Source organism: Symphodus melops (genome assembly GCF_947650265.1).
Source record: "Symphodus melops genome assembly, chromosome: 13".
Lineage (NCBI taxonomy): Eukaryota > Metazoa > Chordata > Actinopteri > Labriformes > Labridae > Symphodus > Symphodus melops.
In genome coordinates, this window is record NC_136703.1 from 25,568,784 (window position 1) to 25,584,117 (window position 15,334).

At 45.0% G+C, this 15,334-nt stretch overlaps 1 protein-coding gene across 2 annotated transcripts; it reads right to left on the minus strand.

Annotated features, from left to right (window-relative positions):
- Positions 1 to 208: 208 nt before the first annotated feature.
- On the minus strand, positions 209 to 3,910 carry adrm1 (ADRM1 26S proteasome ubiquitin receptor). 2 transcript variants are annotated; one of them, XM_079359797.1, is made up of 10 exons: positions 3,806 to 3,910; positions 2,856 to 3,086; positions 2,153 to 2,269; positions 1,676 to 1,886; positions 1,460 to 1,538; positions 1,244 to 1,380; positions 968 to 1,099; positions 669 to 826; positions 431 to 533; positions 209 to 329 (listed from the first exon to the last, which is right to left on the minus strand). In XM_079359797.1, the coding sequence occupies exons 2-10, from the start codon at positions 3,063 to 3,065 to the stop codon at positions 253 to 255; spliced, it is 1,224 nt and encodes a 407-aa protein (XP_079215923.1). In that variant the 5' UTR covers positions 3,066 to 3,086; positions 3,806 to 3,910; the 3' UTR covers positions 209 to 252. The 2 variants fall into 2 exon arrangements, with proteins under 2 accessions (XP_079215923.1, XP_079215922.1); XM_079359796.1 differs by having other exon boundaries at positions 1,460 to 1,541.
- Between the last annotated feature and the right edge of the window lie 11,424 nt (positions 3,911 to 15,334).

The window sequence follows — 15,334 nt, forward strand, 5'->3', positions numbered from 1 at the left end:
ACAAAAAACAGCTGAAAGGATGAAGCAGTGTGGTGTGAGAAGAGAAGTCAGTCAAAGTTAAGGCTCATCTCAGTCATACAACAAAACAGCGAACACACCCGGTGCTGCGTCGTCTTTGGTACAGGAGAGTGAACGACAACATTTAACAGAAGTGAGGAAAGAAAAAGTACAAAAGGGATGTTTGGAAAAAAAAAAAAGGAATCAAAGATTATTTTTTTTTTTTATGTTGTTGAGGTTTGTCAGTTTGAGCTCTTAATCCAGACTCATGTCCTCGTCGTCCTCCTTCTTCTCTTTGCTGCCCTGCATGGCTCTCGCAAACGCCTCCACATCTGACAGAGACACAGAGACACAGAGGAGCGTCAGGCATGAAGGAGGCGTGCTGCGTGTTTCTCCTGAGCGGTCTGGATTAGTGTTTGTGTTTGTGTCTCACCTCCTCTGTTGGCAGCATCCACAGCGTCCGCCGGCAGACCGAACTGAGTCAGGAGAGGGCCGAGCTGCCCGGAGGCCAAGGCACTGCTGAACATGCTCATCGCCTGGAGGAATCAATCACAGCCAAGCTAAGTTTACTCAACGCTGATTGCAGGAACTAAACATAAAACCTGATTTATTTGACACGTAATGTTTCGACCTCCAACATCGAAGGGATTGAACAGTTTGTCTTTAGTTACCTGCTGGAACTGAGGAGAGTTGATGGTGTTCTTGATCTCATCGGCACTCTGAGGTAAACTTTCTCCGCTGGGGAGGAAAGGCAGGAGCCTCTTCTGGACCTCTGCGTTAGTCAGGATGGGAGCCATCATCTCCGGGGTGCAAACACTGGCCAGGTCCACTACAGAGCAGGAGACGAGTGCCATCAGTCAGATGTTATGTAATGCTGCTGCTCCTCTGTTGTCATTGTTTTCAGCATGTTTCTAACCCTTGATATCAGACGTTTAGCTGATGCTGCATTAGACCAGAAACAATCACTCACCTGCCGGTCCCTGAGCAGCTGAGGCCGGGACGTTCATGGTAGCGAGGATGCTCTGAAGGTCACTGAGCTGGATGGGCTGGTGGGAGGTCGGACTTCCCACAGAGGCCGGGACCACCGGAGTCTGAGCCGAGGCTGAGCAGCATTAAAAATTAAACGTGTTGTTATGATGGCTTCATGATAAATGTTTCTTACGCCGTTCACCGCTGTTGTTTCTGATTCACGTTTAAAAGTGGGAATTCTTCCCACAAAGATAAGGAGGTGCTGTACGTCGTGTACCTGGTGTGGAGGGGGCCACAGTAGTGGGCGAGACAGCCGAGGCGGCAGGAGTCACAGGGGTGGCGGGGGCCTGAGTGGAGCTGAGTCTGGGGGCTCCGCCTGAGGACGGAGTGGCTGCTGTCGATTGGCTACGAGAGCTGAGAAAAGAGAGAGCGCTCGTCATGTTAGTCTTCACACCGTTTCATGCTGACAGGTGTGTTGTGTTCTCTCTCTCACCTGGATGAGGAGCTGCTGGTGGCCGGTCCTCCGCTGCCCAGCAAGTTGGCGAGTCCTGGTCCTGCTAGAGCTCCCAGACCTCCTTAGACGAACACAAAGAGATCAAAAATGGTCCTAAATGACCGAAGATTCTCCTTTCAAACAAATGTAGGAAGCATGAGCCGGATTTCCTTTTAAACTAAGCTGCTTCAAAGAAACATCCCGCGGGCCTCTCACCCAGTCCTCCCAGTCCCGTCGGTCCGATCAGCTGCATCAGCTGGTTGTGGCTCATGTTTCCCAGAAGGTTCTGCAGACCTCCTTCTCCTCCGAGCGCCGAGAGCTCGTGGCCGCTGCCGCTTCCGCTGCCCGGAGCGCCGGGGATCGGAGGATTGTTCAGAAACTCGTTCACCTTACGACAGTGCTCCTCGTCTTTGTCGCTCTTCGGCTCCTGGTGGGAAAAGCAAATTACATTTGGTGAGATTAAAGGCTGCTGTTTGTCTGAAAGCGAACAGAACATCTGTAAAGAATCATTTCTGCTGCTTTCATGATGTAGCAAATTAGAAAGAACTTCTTTACATTTATAATTTTAACTCTTTGAGAATACATTTAGAAATTGTATGCAGACTCCAAATTTCCACGCTGCATAGGATCCTCGCTTTGTCAACTTTTTGATCCCGACCCAGTTTCCCTTCATTTAGCATCCATCTGCCTCACCTGCATCCAGAAGAACAGTCTCTTGGAGCCGGCCTTGAACTTCAGCACGTAAACTCGTCCAGTGGTGCACTGGTTCACCCGCTTGAATTCACAATCATCGGGGAAGATGATCAGGTCCTGGAATCAGAGAAAGGCACATCATGAGGCAGAGGATGGGGCGGGGGGGGGGGGGCTGAGACATCTCTGCCACAACAAATCATCATCAAACATACTGACAGGGAGGACGGAGTGAGCGTCATGGAAGTCAGGCTAAATAAGGATTTGATGCATCAGCATTGCTTGGAGGAATAATGCTTGTGTGCATACAGAAAAAGAGAGAGCATTTGTTTTCCCCAGTGCAGGACTCGGGCCTCTGTCCTGGTTTCACTGTGACCAGCTGTCACAGTCTCTACTGAGTTTTCTCCATGTGACCCCCTCAGGAGAAGCACAGTTTGTTTTTCCTGCAGTCCTGCATCAAAAATTATAAATCTAAATCTAGACGGCTGACCTGCTGGATTAGTTAAGGATCTTAGTAACTCCTGCTACATAACGCAACTCCTCCTGGAAATATCTGGATTTTTCTGCAAGTGTGAAAGCCCAATATGTTTGCATTGATTGATGCTGCTTATAATACAAATGTTTCTCTTCTTAACCTGTTAATCTTTGTTAATACATAACCCCTCGTTAATAACACACACACACACAGGTTAGAGATGTCACTTACATCATCAACGTTCCCGGACGTCCTGTCCTTCCAGCAGAAGTGGATCAGGGAGTCATCCGACTGCTGGACGTACACGGTGCCCTTCCTTTTGTCCGGTGTCACCACATTCCCCTTCAGGGTCATTTTACCGGCACGGAACTCCACCAGGTACTTGCTGGAGCTTCCCCTTGAGCCGCTCACCAAACTCGGAAAGAGAGCGCCTGAAGACATCTTTGAGATCGCTTTGTGGAGCTGAAAAGAAAGAGAAGAAAATATGTGAAGGGTGTTCGAGCATAATAATAAAACAATTCGTTGCATTCTAACTTACAGTGAAGGGAAACCTTTGAGACGAGGTTTATATGATTGTGTTTATACACTGAGCCTGTCTCTTCATGCACCATGTCAAAAGCTACACGTCATATTACAACTGAGATGTTTATATCTATTTCTTTAAGTGTCACTTCCGGTTGTTTACATTACTCATTACGCCTGGTTTCTTTAACTCGACACTTACTGCTCATGTCTGAATATCCAGTATTGTTTTTTTATCACCCATTAATGGTTGTAAAATATGTTTTATACTTATAAATACATTTTTTTAAATAACATTACCGAGTAGGACACTTAGCATTCAATAGCTACCGGTTTGTTAAAAATAAAAACAAAATTAAAGTTTGCGATGAAATTGGGGCTGTTGTTTGATTTAAAAAGTCGTTTTATATCGAGGGTAAATTTGTTTTGACTTTTCAAAGACGAGCTAACAACGAGCTAGCTGCCGTTAGCCGTTAAAACTTCTGGTCATGTTAGCAGTCGATGCTAACGTTAGCTCATGACGAGGCTAAACCCACAAAGGCCAAAAACTGCGTTCAACTTAAACCGTTAAAACTTAAAGCTATCGTCCAGTTCACCTCTAAAAATATGTCAGCTTAATGTTGAACTTGAATGAAATTAAAATAATAGTTTTTAAATACCTTGAATTTGTACAAAAGTTTCCAAAGAAACTTCCTCCTTCTTCTTCTCGTTGCTCACTTATGTCTGTCTTACGGTGCGTTCGCGTAATTTAACAATAATCGGAAAAATAGGTTCTCGCTTGGAAAATTCACGAGTTTGTGCATATCTGATTAATGATAATAATAATCATATTAATAATAATAATAAGCATCATTATCTTCATCATAATAATCATAATAAGTTTATTTATATAGCACCTTTCAAGAACAGAGAGTCACAAAGTGCTTTACTTTACAGACGGATATAAAAGCAGGTAAAATAAATACGACAGATACAACAGGCAGTTATGAGGCAGTTAAATACAATGATTAGTTTAAGACCAAACAGGAGAGAGCTCAATTGAAAAAAAAAAAAACTGAGGGAGAGAGGGACAATATTACACCACAGGCTGTAAACAGAATGAGGATAAATAGAGATAAACGATAGATGGTAAAATGAATAAGACGACAGAGAGCTGGAGAGTTAAAATATAAAAGGAATGGGAATTAAAAAGAAAAACATAAGAGCAGTCTGGAAATACAGGAAGGGGAGAAATTGAGAGGCTAAAAACATATAAGGGTTGATGGATAAAAAGGATAAAAGCAATTTAATGAATGAGGGAAGGGAGAGATTAATAGAAACCCTAAAATAATAGATCACATAAAAATGAGTTTTAAGAAGTGATTTAAAAGATGCCACATAATATGAACGCTGGTTGAGGGGCCCCTAATTAATATGTATGACTCGGGCCCAAACATACTCATCAATCGCAGCTGAAAACGGAGTCCCTCCTAATCCAAATCCCCCGATCTCTAAAAGAAGTCGGCAATCCGTGGAGATCTTGAACGCAGCACGCCTCACTTCCCTGTTGATTTCTTCAGCATCGTCGTGCCCGCGCCGGCTGTAACCAAGTACGCGCAGAGGATGAGTGGGCGGGACTCTTCCCCGATGATCCCCGGATTGACAGCTCGGGAGTAGCCGTTAGCCGCTCCGTGGACTGCAACTAACCGGCGGCTGTTTGAATGGTTCAACGGCGGAAAGCGGAGCAGAACTTAACCGGGATGCGAGTGTTGTAAAAATCAAGTTACGCTTCACTTAAAGAAAGGAAGAAGAAGCGACGCTGACCGAAGTAAAAAAAAAAAAAAAAAAACAGGTAAGAAATGCTCACGGTTAGCGCGCGCGCGAGGGGGGCTAACATTAGACGGCTTTGCTGCCCTTGGATTAGTTAGCGAGCTAAATGCTAACTGTTTTACTCAAACCAGACTAGGCTAACAAACATGGATGCTGTGTGTGTGTGTGTGTGTGTGTGTGTGTGTGTGTGTGTGCGCGCGCGCGCGCGCGTGTGTGTGTCTTTGATGGAGATTATCCGCTTTAAACACGGTTTGATTCCCCGAGCACGACCGGTATTTTCTAGTTCGGTTGCCGGTCACGAACCGGAGAGCCCAGCTAGCAAAGCGAGGGGCAATGCGGACGCGAAGAGTCTCATCCCCGGGGTTGTTAAATCGATCATTATCGCTTCTAACGTGCCGGAGTTAGTGAGTAAAAAAAAACAGTGAGGAGATGTCGCAGGATAAATCTGGTGTCATGCTAGAAAAAAACTGCCTGCACCTATAAATCTGTGATGACAAAGTAGAGGAGGATCAAGTACTTTAATACTCTGTTTGCATTTTCATCAGCCTGCCTAAGAGTTTCTGCAGAGGAACATTTCAGGGTGGATGCAAAAAAAAAAAAAAAAAAAAGGCAGCATAGTGTTTTCCACACTGTGTGCTGTATTTTGAAGAGTCCCGCAAGGTGCACGTGCAGTGGCTGTGTGGTCGAGCTGTTTCAGAGACACGTGTGCACACGTTGATTTAATAATATTTAGCTACAGTCTACAGAACGAGCAGGATGTTTAGGATCAATCTGAAATGTTGTCTATTGTGTGGGGATGCTCCTGTTATTGGTGTGTTGGACACTAGTCTGAAATAGCTGGAGGAGAGTGACAGATGGTGTTACTCACTCTGTGTGTGTGTGTGTGTGTGTGTGTGTGTGTGTGTGTGTGTGTGTGTGTGTGTGAGAGAGAGAGAGAAAGTGTATGCATGTTAATGTAAAACATTTTCCTGATATAAAACACTTCATCATACAGATGCAGATTTGGCACAGCAGATTCACTTTTAACTGTGATTTTGATCATCAAAGTTTTGTAATAAATCCAATCCAGAACTTTTTTTTTTTTTAACCTAAATTGATGCTTTGTGTATTTTTTTCTCAGTTTTGGGTTTTGAAGGTGTTATTGGTTTTGGTTTGATGATCAGTTTTAAAAGTCGTGACTTTTTTGGGTTGAATTTCATGTTTTGGCAGATTGTGGAGATTAGGCCTGCACAATATGAAGAAAATAAAGGAGTAAGGAGATCACATTATCAGGTTTATTGCGTGATGGATGCAATAAACGTCATGTCTGAATCAGCTTTTTTATTAGAACACGTCCAGGAAACGTTACACCAAACCCTGTCATTTTTCTGACTGAGCTGGGGTCTTTAGGGTGTGTGTGTGTGTTGGATGATATCAGCATGACGATCTCTGGTGGACGCGGTCATCATCAGTGAGTCATATGAAAGCGGCCAGTCACATCAAATCAGGTTACACGTCGACAACAGAGCAGCAGCAGTAGGTCAGAGGGGAGATTATCATCGCTGCCACTCTGCAGACACACACGGATCCAAACAGAGACCAAGGAGATACATATTTGAATTTATTTGCTTCCCATGTTGTCTGAGACAGTCACGTCTAATCGATATCACAAAACACATATCAGAAAAGGAAACGTCTGCAGCTGAAATGACGAGTTTCTAAACATTGGCTGAACCCTTTTAATGCACAAAGACATTTGACGTTCGATACGACAGGAGAATCAACAAATCCTCGTTTAAGGAGCTATTAGCCTGTTGTTGATTAAGAGACTTATAGATTGAGCTCCATTTTAAAACCACTCTGGCAAAGTTAGAGCGCAAATATTTAAGAAGCCGAATGCAAATCTAGATAGGTAGATTATGAAAAGGCTAATGCATTAGTAAGCTGTTCATAAACCCGACAAGAACGGCTTTCACTTTCAGTTTTCTGTCTTTAATAAAAGGTTGAAATGAAAGCGACTGCACAGCATGTTCATGCTCACGCTGAAGAAACGCTGAAGTGTTTCCTGCCCGAGTGTCTCTTCTTCATGAGCCGTGAAAACCTAAAATTATCCCTCAGCTGGGAGCGCTGCTTCGGCTCGCTGGTATTTGGTTCTGATATTTGTATCCTCACGTAGAAGTGTGAGCGGGTTCGTATTCACTCGTTGACATTAGGATCAAAAAGAGGAGATGACTACCACAGGATCTGTGCTCTACAGGAGAACCACTCGACTCGTGAAAGATTCATCCTCATTTTCCAGCCCGATTAATGAGCCAGAGACCGGCCCAGCTTTATTTTTATCCCTCAGATCCTGGATGTGTTTGTGAGGTAAAAAAGAGAGCCCTCAGATGGGGGAACTAAACGCTCATGATGTCGCACTTCTTGTCAAACACAATGAGCCAACAGGAAGCTGTTAAAGGCAGTCAGTCATTTCCTCCAGATCTTCTTTTCAAGATTGTTGGTTGAAGTTGTCTTTAGGTCCTGACAGTAATTAATAACTCCTGTTCTCTGAAAAAAAAGGAATAAAGAAAATCCATTGTCTGTAAAAACTTCAACCAATGTCTGCCACGAGGTACCAATCTGATGAACCAATCACAGGCCTCCCTGTCTCCCTTCTCGCTCTGCCTACACGAGCCCGGCTAGTCGAGTAGGATTTCACCATAGACTGTAAACTATAGTGGATGATGCCTGAGTGACATCTTCACAGTGACAGGCTTCGAGAGCTCATTATCAGTGGTCGCCATGTTGGAAATGCTCAGTAAAGCTAACCATCAGTTACCCCAACAACAGGCAGCGAGCTGATGCAGGTTTGAAACGTCTACGTTGGCTTCCTTTGTGAGCACTTTATCAGTTTGGTGTTCACATACATTATCTTGTGGGTCCAGCTGACTTGTCCTGTATGTTCCCATTATAAGCACTAAATGCATCTGTTTGGTTCGGCCTTGTTTGTTGCATTGAGCAGCTTGCACAGAGAAGAGACCAGTGCAGCCTGAGTTTTCTGATTTGTGTAGATGGATATGTCGAACATTTCAGAAGGATTAGGACAGATTGTTTAATTCAAAGGCTCCTGAGTCACGAGGATATCGTTACAGTTATAATCCTGGGTGCATGGTCGATTGTAGGTCTCCTCCGTAAACTCTCGAGACGTGAAAATCACCAACAGCAGCATTTAGCCAAAGTCTGAGCAGGGCTGGAAAACTGTATCGACTAAACGCTAAACTTTCCAAATAATCTGGAGCTCAAACTTCTTATTGATTTTTCATTTGCTAAACCGGCTTCTCCTTTGGGTGATTTACCGCCTAACCTCTTTTTAAAGTCTTTCAGATTGACTCTAATTAAGAAAAAGGTAGAAGGGACTCCAGCTTGTCCCTCACTGGAGACAGTCAGGACTCGGCCTTGATTCATGTTTCTGCCTGTAAATAATCAGGATGGTGAAGTGTTCACTTCAGAAATGAGAAGTAGCGGCTTCTGAAACCTCGTGTCATGAGTCCTGTCACGAGCGTGTCCTCGGTCCGGTGATCTGGAGTCACACGGGTCTGTCAGATATTCACCTTCACTCTCTCTGTTCCTCTGACATCTTGCTGTCCGTGTTGAGCTCTTCCTCCTTCCTCCGTCCGTCCCTGACCCAGCTGCCTCCCCTCTGTCACTCCATCCTCATCCTCACGCTGTTTTCCTCCACCATCCGTCTCTGATCTCTGTGAATATATTCTGACGGATCCAATCTGTTAATTGTGTTAAGAAACACTTTGAACATTGAGCTGTATGTTTTTTTAGAAGTGCTGTTTTCACACCTGAGCTGACTGGTTGGGGGAGAGAAACACGTGCACGGCGCTGGGCTGGTCTGTGAGCAGAGGTCGACCTAGAGAACATGGAGTCTAGTTTCTGACAGTTTGCTCTGAAACATGCGCTCCAGCAGTCTGCTGGAAGTCCTTTTAAAGGCCTCTGGCAGGCTCAGTGGAGCAGATCCCAGTCCTGGTTCTGGATTGATGCTCTTGCACGGCACCGTCCAGCACTGCCCCGTTTCTCCTGCGTGATCTGGAGACTGTGCAACAGCAACGTCTGCTTATTCTCACTTATGCTTCAAACAACTTTCTGCAGCCCAAACTGAAGTCATCACATTATTAAAAGATGACTGCAGATCTGTAAGAAAGAAGGACCTGCAGTTTAATGACATTTTACTAAGAGAAGTAAAAGTACGTCAGTGTTTTAGTGGAGACAGCACAGTGTTTGCACACATAGCAGAGTGCAGACACGACTGTGACTTAGCACATCCTGCAGCGTGCTGGGCAGCAGCTAATGAACTTTTTTTTTTTTTTTGCGTCTCAGCGTCCTCTCACCAACATGTCAGGAGTGTGTGTGTAACCTTTGCTCCTGCAGTCTTCACGCTCCGTTTGGTTTCAGTTCTGTAATCTTTGAAGAAGTCGGGCTTCTTTCCAACGTCAACTCAGCGCTGACGACTGAACGCTGGCGTGATTCTCCTTGTTAAGTGTCCACTCAGAGGCAGTTTGACCTCTGGATCAAGAAGCCTCATCATTGATACCAAACAGCAGGCTGCAGGGTTGAAGTCTTTTTATCGGCCAACGTGGAGTTTAGCTCCTCCGCAGGTTCCCTCGGAAAAAGAAAGATTTATTTTACTTTGGCTTAAATTTAGCTTTTGAGCTAACACAAGTTTCTCATTCTTTCACAACCTTTCAATTAAACCTGCTTAGCTTCAATGTAATCTCCAAACGTCAGGTCTACCATGAAATGATGAATCTCCACTAAGTTGGACAGTGTGAGATAGATTAGCATGGAGAAAAACAATCTGCGCTCTTTATTGTGTGTTTTATTCTGAAATTGAATGGATTCTTTTCCTTGTCTGACTTCCTGTCAATTTCGATCTATTCGATCCGGGTCTATCATATGGCGGCGTGTTTGAGCGTAGTGCCTACGAAGACGAACCACACGCTCACTCTGGAAACAGGAGCATCAACTGGAGCGGCGGCGAACGACCCCGCATGAACGGACTGCGAGACTGACGATATTGGCTGTACGTTTGTAAGTGTGAGAGTATCATCACACCGAGGCCCGAAATGTGGAACTTGTTGATTAGCATCAGACCCCCCCCCCCCCCCCCCCCCCCCCCCACGTTTGCTGACGTCTCATACGGCTTTGGAAACGAGCGCGGTACTAACAGACGGATTTAATGTCTTCGAGCTAAATGAGAAAATGTCTTCAGCTTGTTATGACCACAAACCTTCCAGGCATCTTCGATCCATTAAAGAAATCAATGACTCACAGATGAGGCCAAAAATCTAAATGTGTTTCACTCCAAGCCTTAAAAAGACATTCAGAAAAGATAAACTCCAAATAAAGAGGGCGTGTTCTGGCTGTTTTTAAGCCATGTTCACTTGACAACCCTATCTGCCATCAACGTCGGCCTGGTTGTGGTTTCAGACGGCGTGTGACCTGTGCAGCTTCTCTCTTGTTTCCTCTGAGGTCTGCGGGTTTCGTCTCTGACTCGGGGAGGAAGAGCCTTGTTGTTCTTGCTCCCCGTATGACGCTCTGATCTTCCTCCGTTGCTTTTCCAACCAAAACAGCAGGAAACAGCTCGCCGGGTTGGTGACTCAGATTTAATGTCATTGTTTTGCATGATGCTGATGAAGAGCCAGATTTAATGCGGGGGGGGGGGATTTGTTTAATAGTGGACAGCTGAGAAACTTTGGAGGGAATGAAAAATGAGTCAGTGTTTGGTTTCCTGTTCTCCATGTGTGAAGCAGCTGTGTTTACTGTGTCGGTCACGCTGTAAAGCTCTTATTATAATCTATTGATTTAGAGGCCGTGTATGTAGGTAACCTGAGCTCAGTGAACGCAGAAAGACCGCCTTCAATCTCTCATTGTTTGACTTTGCAAACTTTCTTTTTATTTTCACCGGACAACGAACATTAAACGTCATCGTCAGTTATTGTGCCGTTAATTTCCTCTGCAGAAAACGCTGATCAAATAGTTTATTGTGCGAGAGCTGAATCCAAGCCTCCACCATCAGACTGTCGTCCCCACAACCACCGCCGTCCTCGCTCATGCACGGCCTGCTCCGACCTTCGTTCATGTGGCCTTTATGGGATAAGACATCTGAAGACGGACTGGAAATGTTGGGATAAGAGCCACATGCTCTAAAGGGCCCACAGTGGGATTCGAACCCACGGCCCCTGCAGCAAGGACTGTACATGTGTGGCATGCGACAAAAATGCAGCGCTAATATGGCGGCACCCACAGTGCCCCCACTGGAGTGGAGTGTCATTACAACGGAAATAATCGACATTGAAATGGGGGGATAATAATTGATGAATCGACAATTTTAAGCAGCCTTGATCTTTGTACTTTGTTAATCTGTATTTTATATTTTCATGTTTCTTTAAAGTAGAGCGCTTGCGCCATCGTTTGGAGATAAACTATTAGTCCGTTTATCTCGTTGGCACGACAACGCTGATCATAAAGAGGACTTTGATAACGCCGTCCTAGTCCGTAATGATCATCCTTCAGTCGGCTGGGAGTAAATAACTCACTCTGCTTGTAGAAGCATTTTATCTCCATGGGACGAGAGCCGGATTGATAACGGCAGACGGGAGTGGTGGTTGAATTCCCGACAGACCACTTAGAGGAAAATAACTGAGCAGAGAGAGAGAGAGAGAGAGAGAGAGGATGTGTGTTAACTTGTGTGTTTCAGTGTCTACTGTGAATGTTTCCTCCAAAGAAATTTATCAGACCAGTGAAGCGTACGGAGCAGGGACTAACCTGTCGGAGCATTCATAGGAGGCAGTCTTTGAATAATAAACCAAACTGAAGGGCGGATAAATGTGGCGACATGCAGAGGAGACAGGGAACTAGTGTTGCACTCGCACTTAGGAAGACCGGGAAGCTTGAAGCTGTTACCGGGAAGTTGTTCAGTCGTGAGGTGGTCTTGACTTAAAAGTCGGAAGTCCGCCCAGTCGGAGACGGAGACGAGCTGGTAAAAACAGCTTTAGCTTCACAGACGAGGCCTTTGAAAAGTGGAGCAGCACGACGAGGTTACAGGCAGCTCAGGTATGAAGACAGGCGAGGTGGAGAAGGAGGTCAAGAGAAAGAAAGTGAAAGCAACGAAGACGGGTGAAATGTTGGCAAACTTGTTATCAGAGAATGGAATGGAGGGGGGGGGAGGAGCCAGAGTTCGGCTGACACACTAATGAGGAAGTGATGACAAAGGTGTGGAGCATCGACAGGAGGAAATGTGATGAAGGAGAAGGTGTCGATGATGATGAGAGGCAGCAGCTGTATTCATGCGCTTCATTTCCGGCTCATTTCCTGCGTGCGTGCGTGCGTCCACTTAATAATATAACAAATATGGCTGCCTGTGTGACTATGATTTTGGTTGTCAGTGAATGTGTCGTTGTCTGCAGCACCCGGCTTGTTGTCGCTGTCAGTCAAGTCAAAGAAACAACTGTTTAGTATTTTATTCTCTTTATGTTTTGATAGATTGACGAGCTGTTTGGTCTAAAGATGGTGTCGGATGGGTCCAGAAGTGTGACCTCACATGTCGTATTGTGCAGCCCCGTTTTTTCGTGCGGCCGCTCCGAGCGCTCAACTTGAAGATCTTTCATCTTTTCAGAAAGGCGCTCCTGATGTTGCCGCCGCTCTTTTCCAGATGAATGATATTCCCCGTACTTCTGAGAAGTTAATTCCAGGGCTTTAGTCCGGGCATTAAAGTAAACTGTAAATCTGACACCATTCAGAGGGGATAATCAGATTATTGGTCTCTCACCTCTGGCCCAGTTATTTCTTCAATAAAGTTACACGGTGGTCTGCTGCGAGTGGGGGGCTTTGTCTGCAGGTCGACTGAGGTCGGAGGACAGCAGGTTTCACTCCTGAAAATTCTAGACAACTTCAAGCCTGAAATCTTCCGGACTTACCTGTTCACATATGCACCTCATGTAAACATTAATGGAGGATGATGCAACAGTGCCTGAGGATAGGATTATAGTTTGTGCTTTTATGTCCATGCTACTGCTAGCTGGATGTACTCAGTGTCAACCAATGAGAGGTACAGAACAAAAGAATGAAGCTGCTTTTCTGCACGCGCGACGGTCACATGACGTAGACGTCAGAACCCTTCCTTCGACTTCATGCAACAGCTTCACTAAGGGGCTGCCAGGAAATCTGCCTGTGCGTGCATCCTGAACATTTTGGGAAATCTTCAGGATGTTTGTTTTGTTTTGTGCAGAAGATTATCACACGTGTCGCACGAAGCAGTGCGACTCCTCACAGGATTTTTCTGATCATCTTAGGTCAGTCGATTGGCTGTTGTGGCTCAGCTCAATGACTCTTCAAATCACCCAGGAGTTTACAGACTGGATCAAATAATGTCAGAGACCAGGAGCATCAAGTAGCTTTCTGCCATGATGGTCCAAAGGAGGCAAAAAAACAGCCTAGCTTGATCTCGTAGAGTAGCACTGTGTCGTTCAGTGTCATGCTGCTAATTTTACACCGCCCTGCCCTACAGACGGTTTGTTTGGAGCCAGTAACCCAACAGGCATGTAAAAATAACACAACTGGGTCAAAACAGCCCACTGGTGCTCCTGGGTTCAATTAAACCGGGCTCTGTTTTCTAGCTCTTTTTATTTGTTTATTTTTTAGCGTGCACACTGAAGAACAGCCAATGAGAGACGCCGATAAGAGGAAGTTGAAATAAAGTGTAAGACAATGAAGGTATTAATGAAGCTGATATTAAATAACATGAAAGGAACAGAGTGTATACATGCTTAGGATGACATCATTGGGGGACAGTTTGTGAAAGGGTCAGCCAATGTGTGTTCACCAGAGTGTAAACGCATCATTTCCCCTCATGGGATCAATACAGTAAAATTAAAAACATTATCTATACTGCTCGGTCATTAGAGAGCGACAGTAACAGGCGTTAACAGTAGAATAATATTAATCTCTGAACTGTAGAAACCGCTCCTTCAATGTGATCAAAAGTATAACACTCAAACTTTTAATTTGAAAAACCTGACGGCTGTTGCTGATTTCCTGTTTGTATGTGAAGCCAGCACAAAGCAATGCTGGGTTTACTGAATACCAACAACAACATTATCACACACACACACACACACACACACACACACACACACACACACACACACACACACACACACACACACACCTGGATGCCAGTCCTGATGGGTTGAGTTCGTGTGTGTGTGAGTGTGTGTGTGTGTGTGTGTGTGTGAGTGTGTGCTCATTGTGTTAGTCCCTTTTCTAAATGTGCCGTCAAGCTAAAGTTGGTGATTCAACATTTGACGTCTCATTCTCAGTTTTTCACCTCATCACTCTTCAAACTGGCTCGATCAGAAACAGGAAGCTGGAGCATGTTCGTCTCTCTGATCACTTTGAGCTGATTCATACTTCCCTCTGATGCAAACACTGATGAAGGCTCTGTACAGACGTGCTGAAGCATTTCATGTGAGCCCAGTATGAAAAGAAATGTGACCCTATTCGACCTCTTAGAGACTGAACTGAATATTCCTTTGACTCTGAGTTGAAGGAGCGAACTTCTTTTTTCAATCTTTGAATTCCTTCCAACAGATTTTGGATATTTGGTTCTTGTAATGAATCCCGATCAGATTGGTAAACAGTTTGTGTCTCTTCTTTATATTGATGAGACTGAATGCCGCTCCTCGAGTTTGTTTACGAGGCGAGGGACGTTGATGAGCAGATTTTAAACGCCGTCAAAGGAGACGATCCTTAAAGATTCAGAGAGCGCCGCCTCTTTTCTCTGCGCTGTGTTCGGGCCTCGTTGGCAGCGCTTCTGAAAACCCCTCAAACATCCACAGCCGCTTCCCTCCTCACACACAAAGACCGCAGCTGCTTAATAATAGCACATGATTTGTTGCAGCATGATGGACCAGAGCTCTCTGCAACGTGTTCCTGTTTAATGCACTTCCATGATCGTTCCTGGTTCTATGGCGTAGGATTTCTGTTCATGCAGAAGGCGTGAACGTCAGACCATCTTTTATTTTTACTTGGACATGAAGTCGGTGAAGCAGCCACATGTTTATCTCTTATTCAGGCTCGTTTGATTATCTTTAAAAAGGTGTAAACACAACCTTTGAAGTTAAACACAATAAAGGGAAGTGTGGACGGATGCTCGTGTTTCTGAACGTTTGAAGGTTTGAACACATGGCAACGAGGCTGCACAGTAACTAACTGCTTATTTCCACATAATCCACATGAGTGCCGGCCATGAGCAAGCTGTACACACAGGTCCACAAGATCACAGGAGAACTACAAGATCACAGAGAACTACAAGATCACAGGAGAACTACAAGATCACAGAGAACTACAAGATC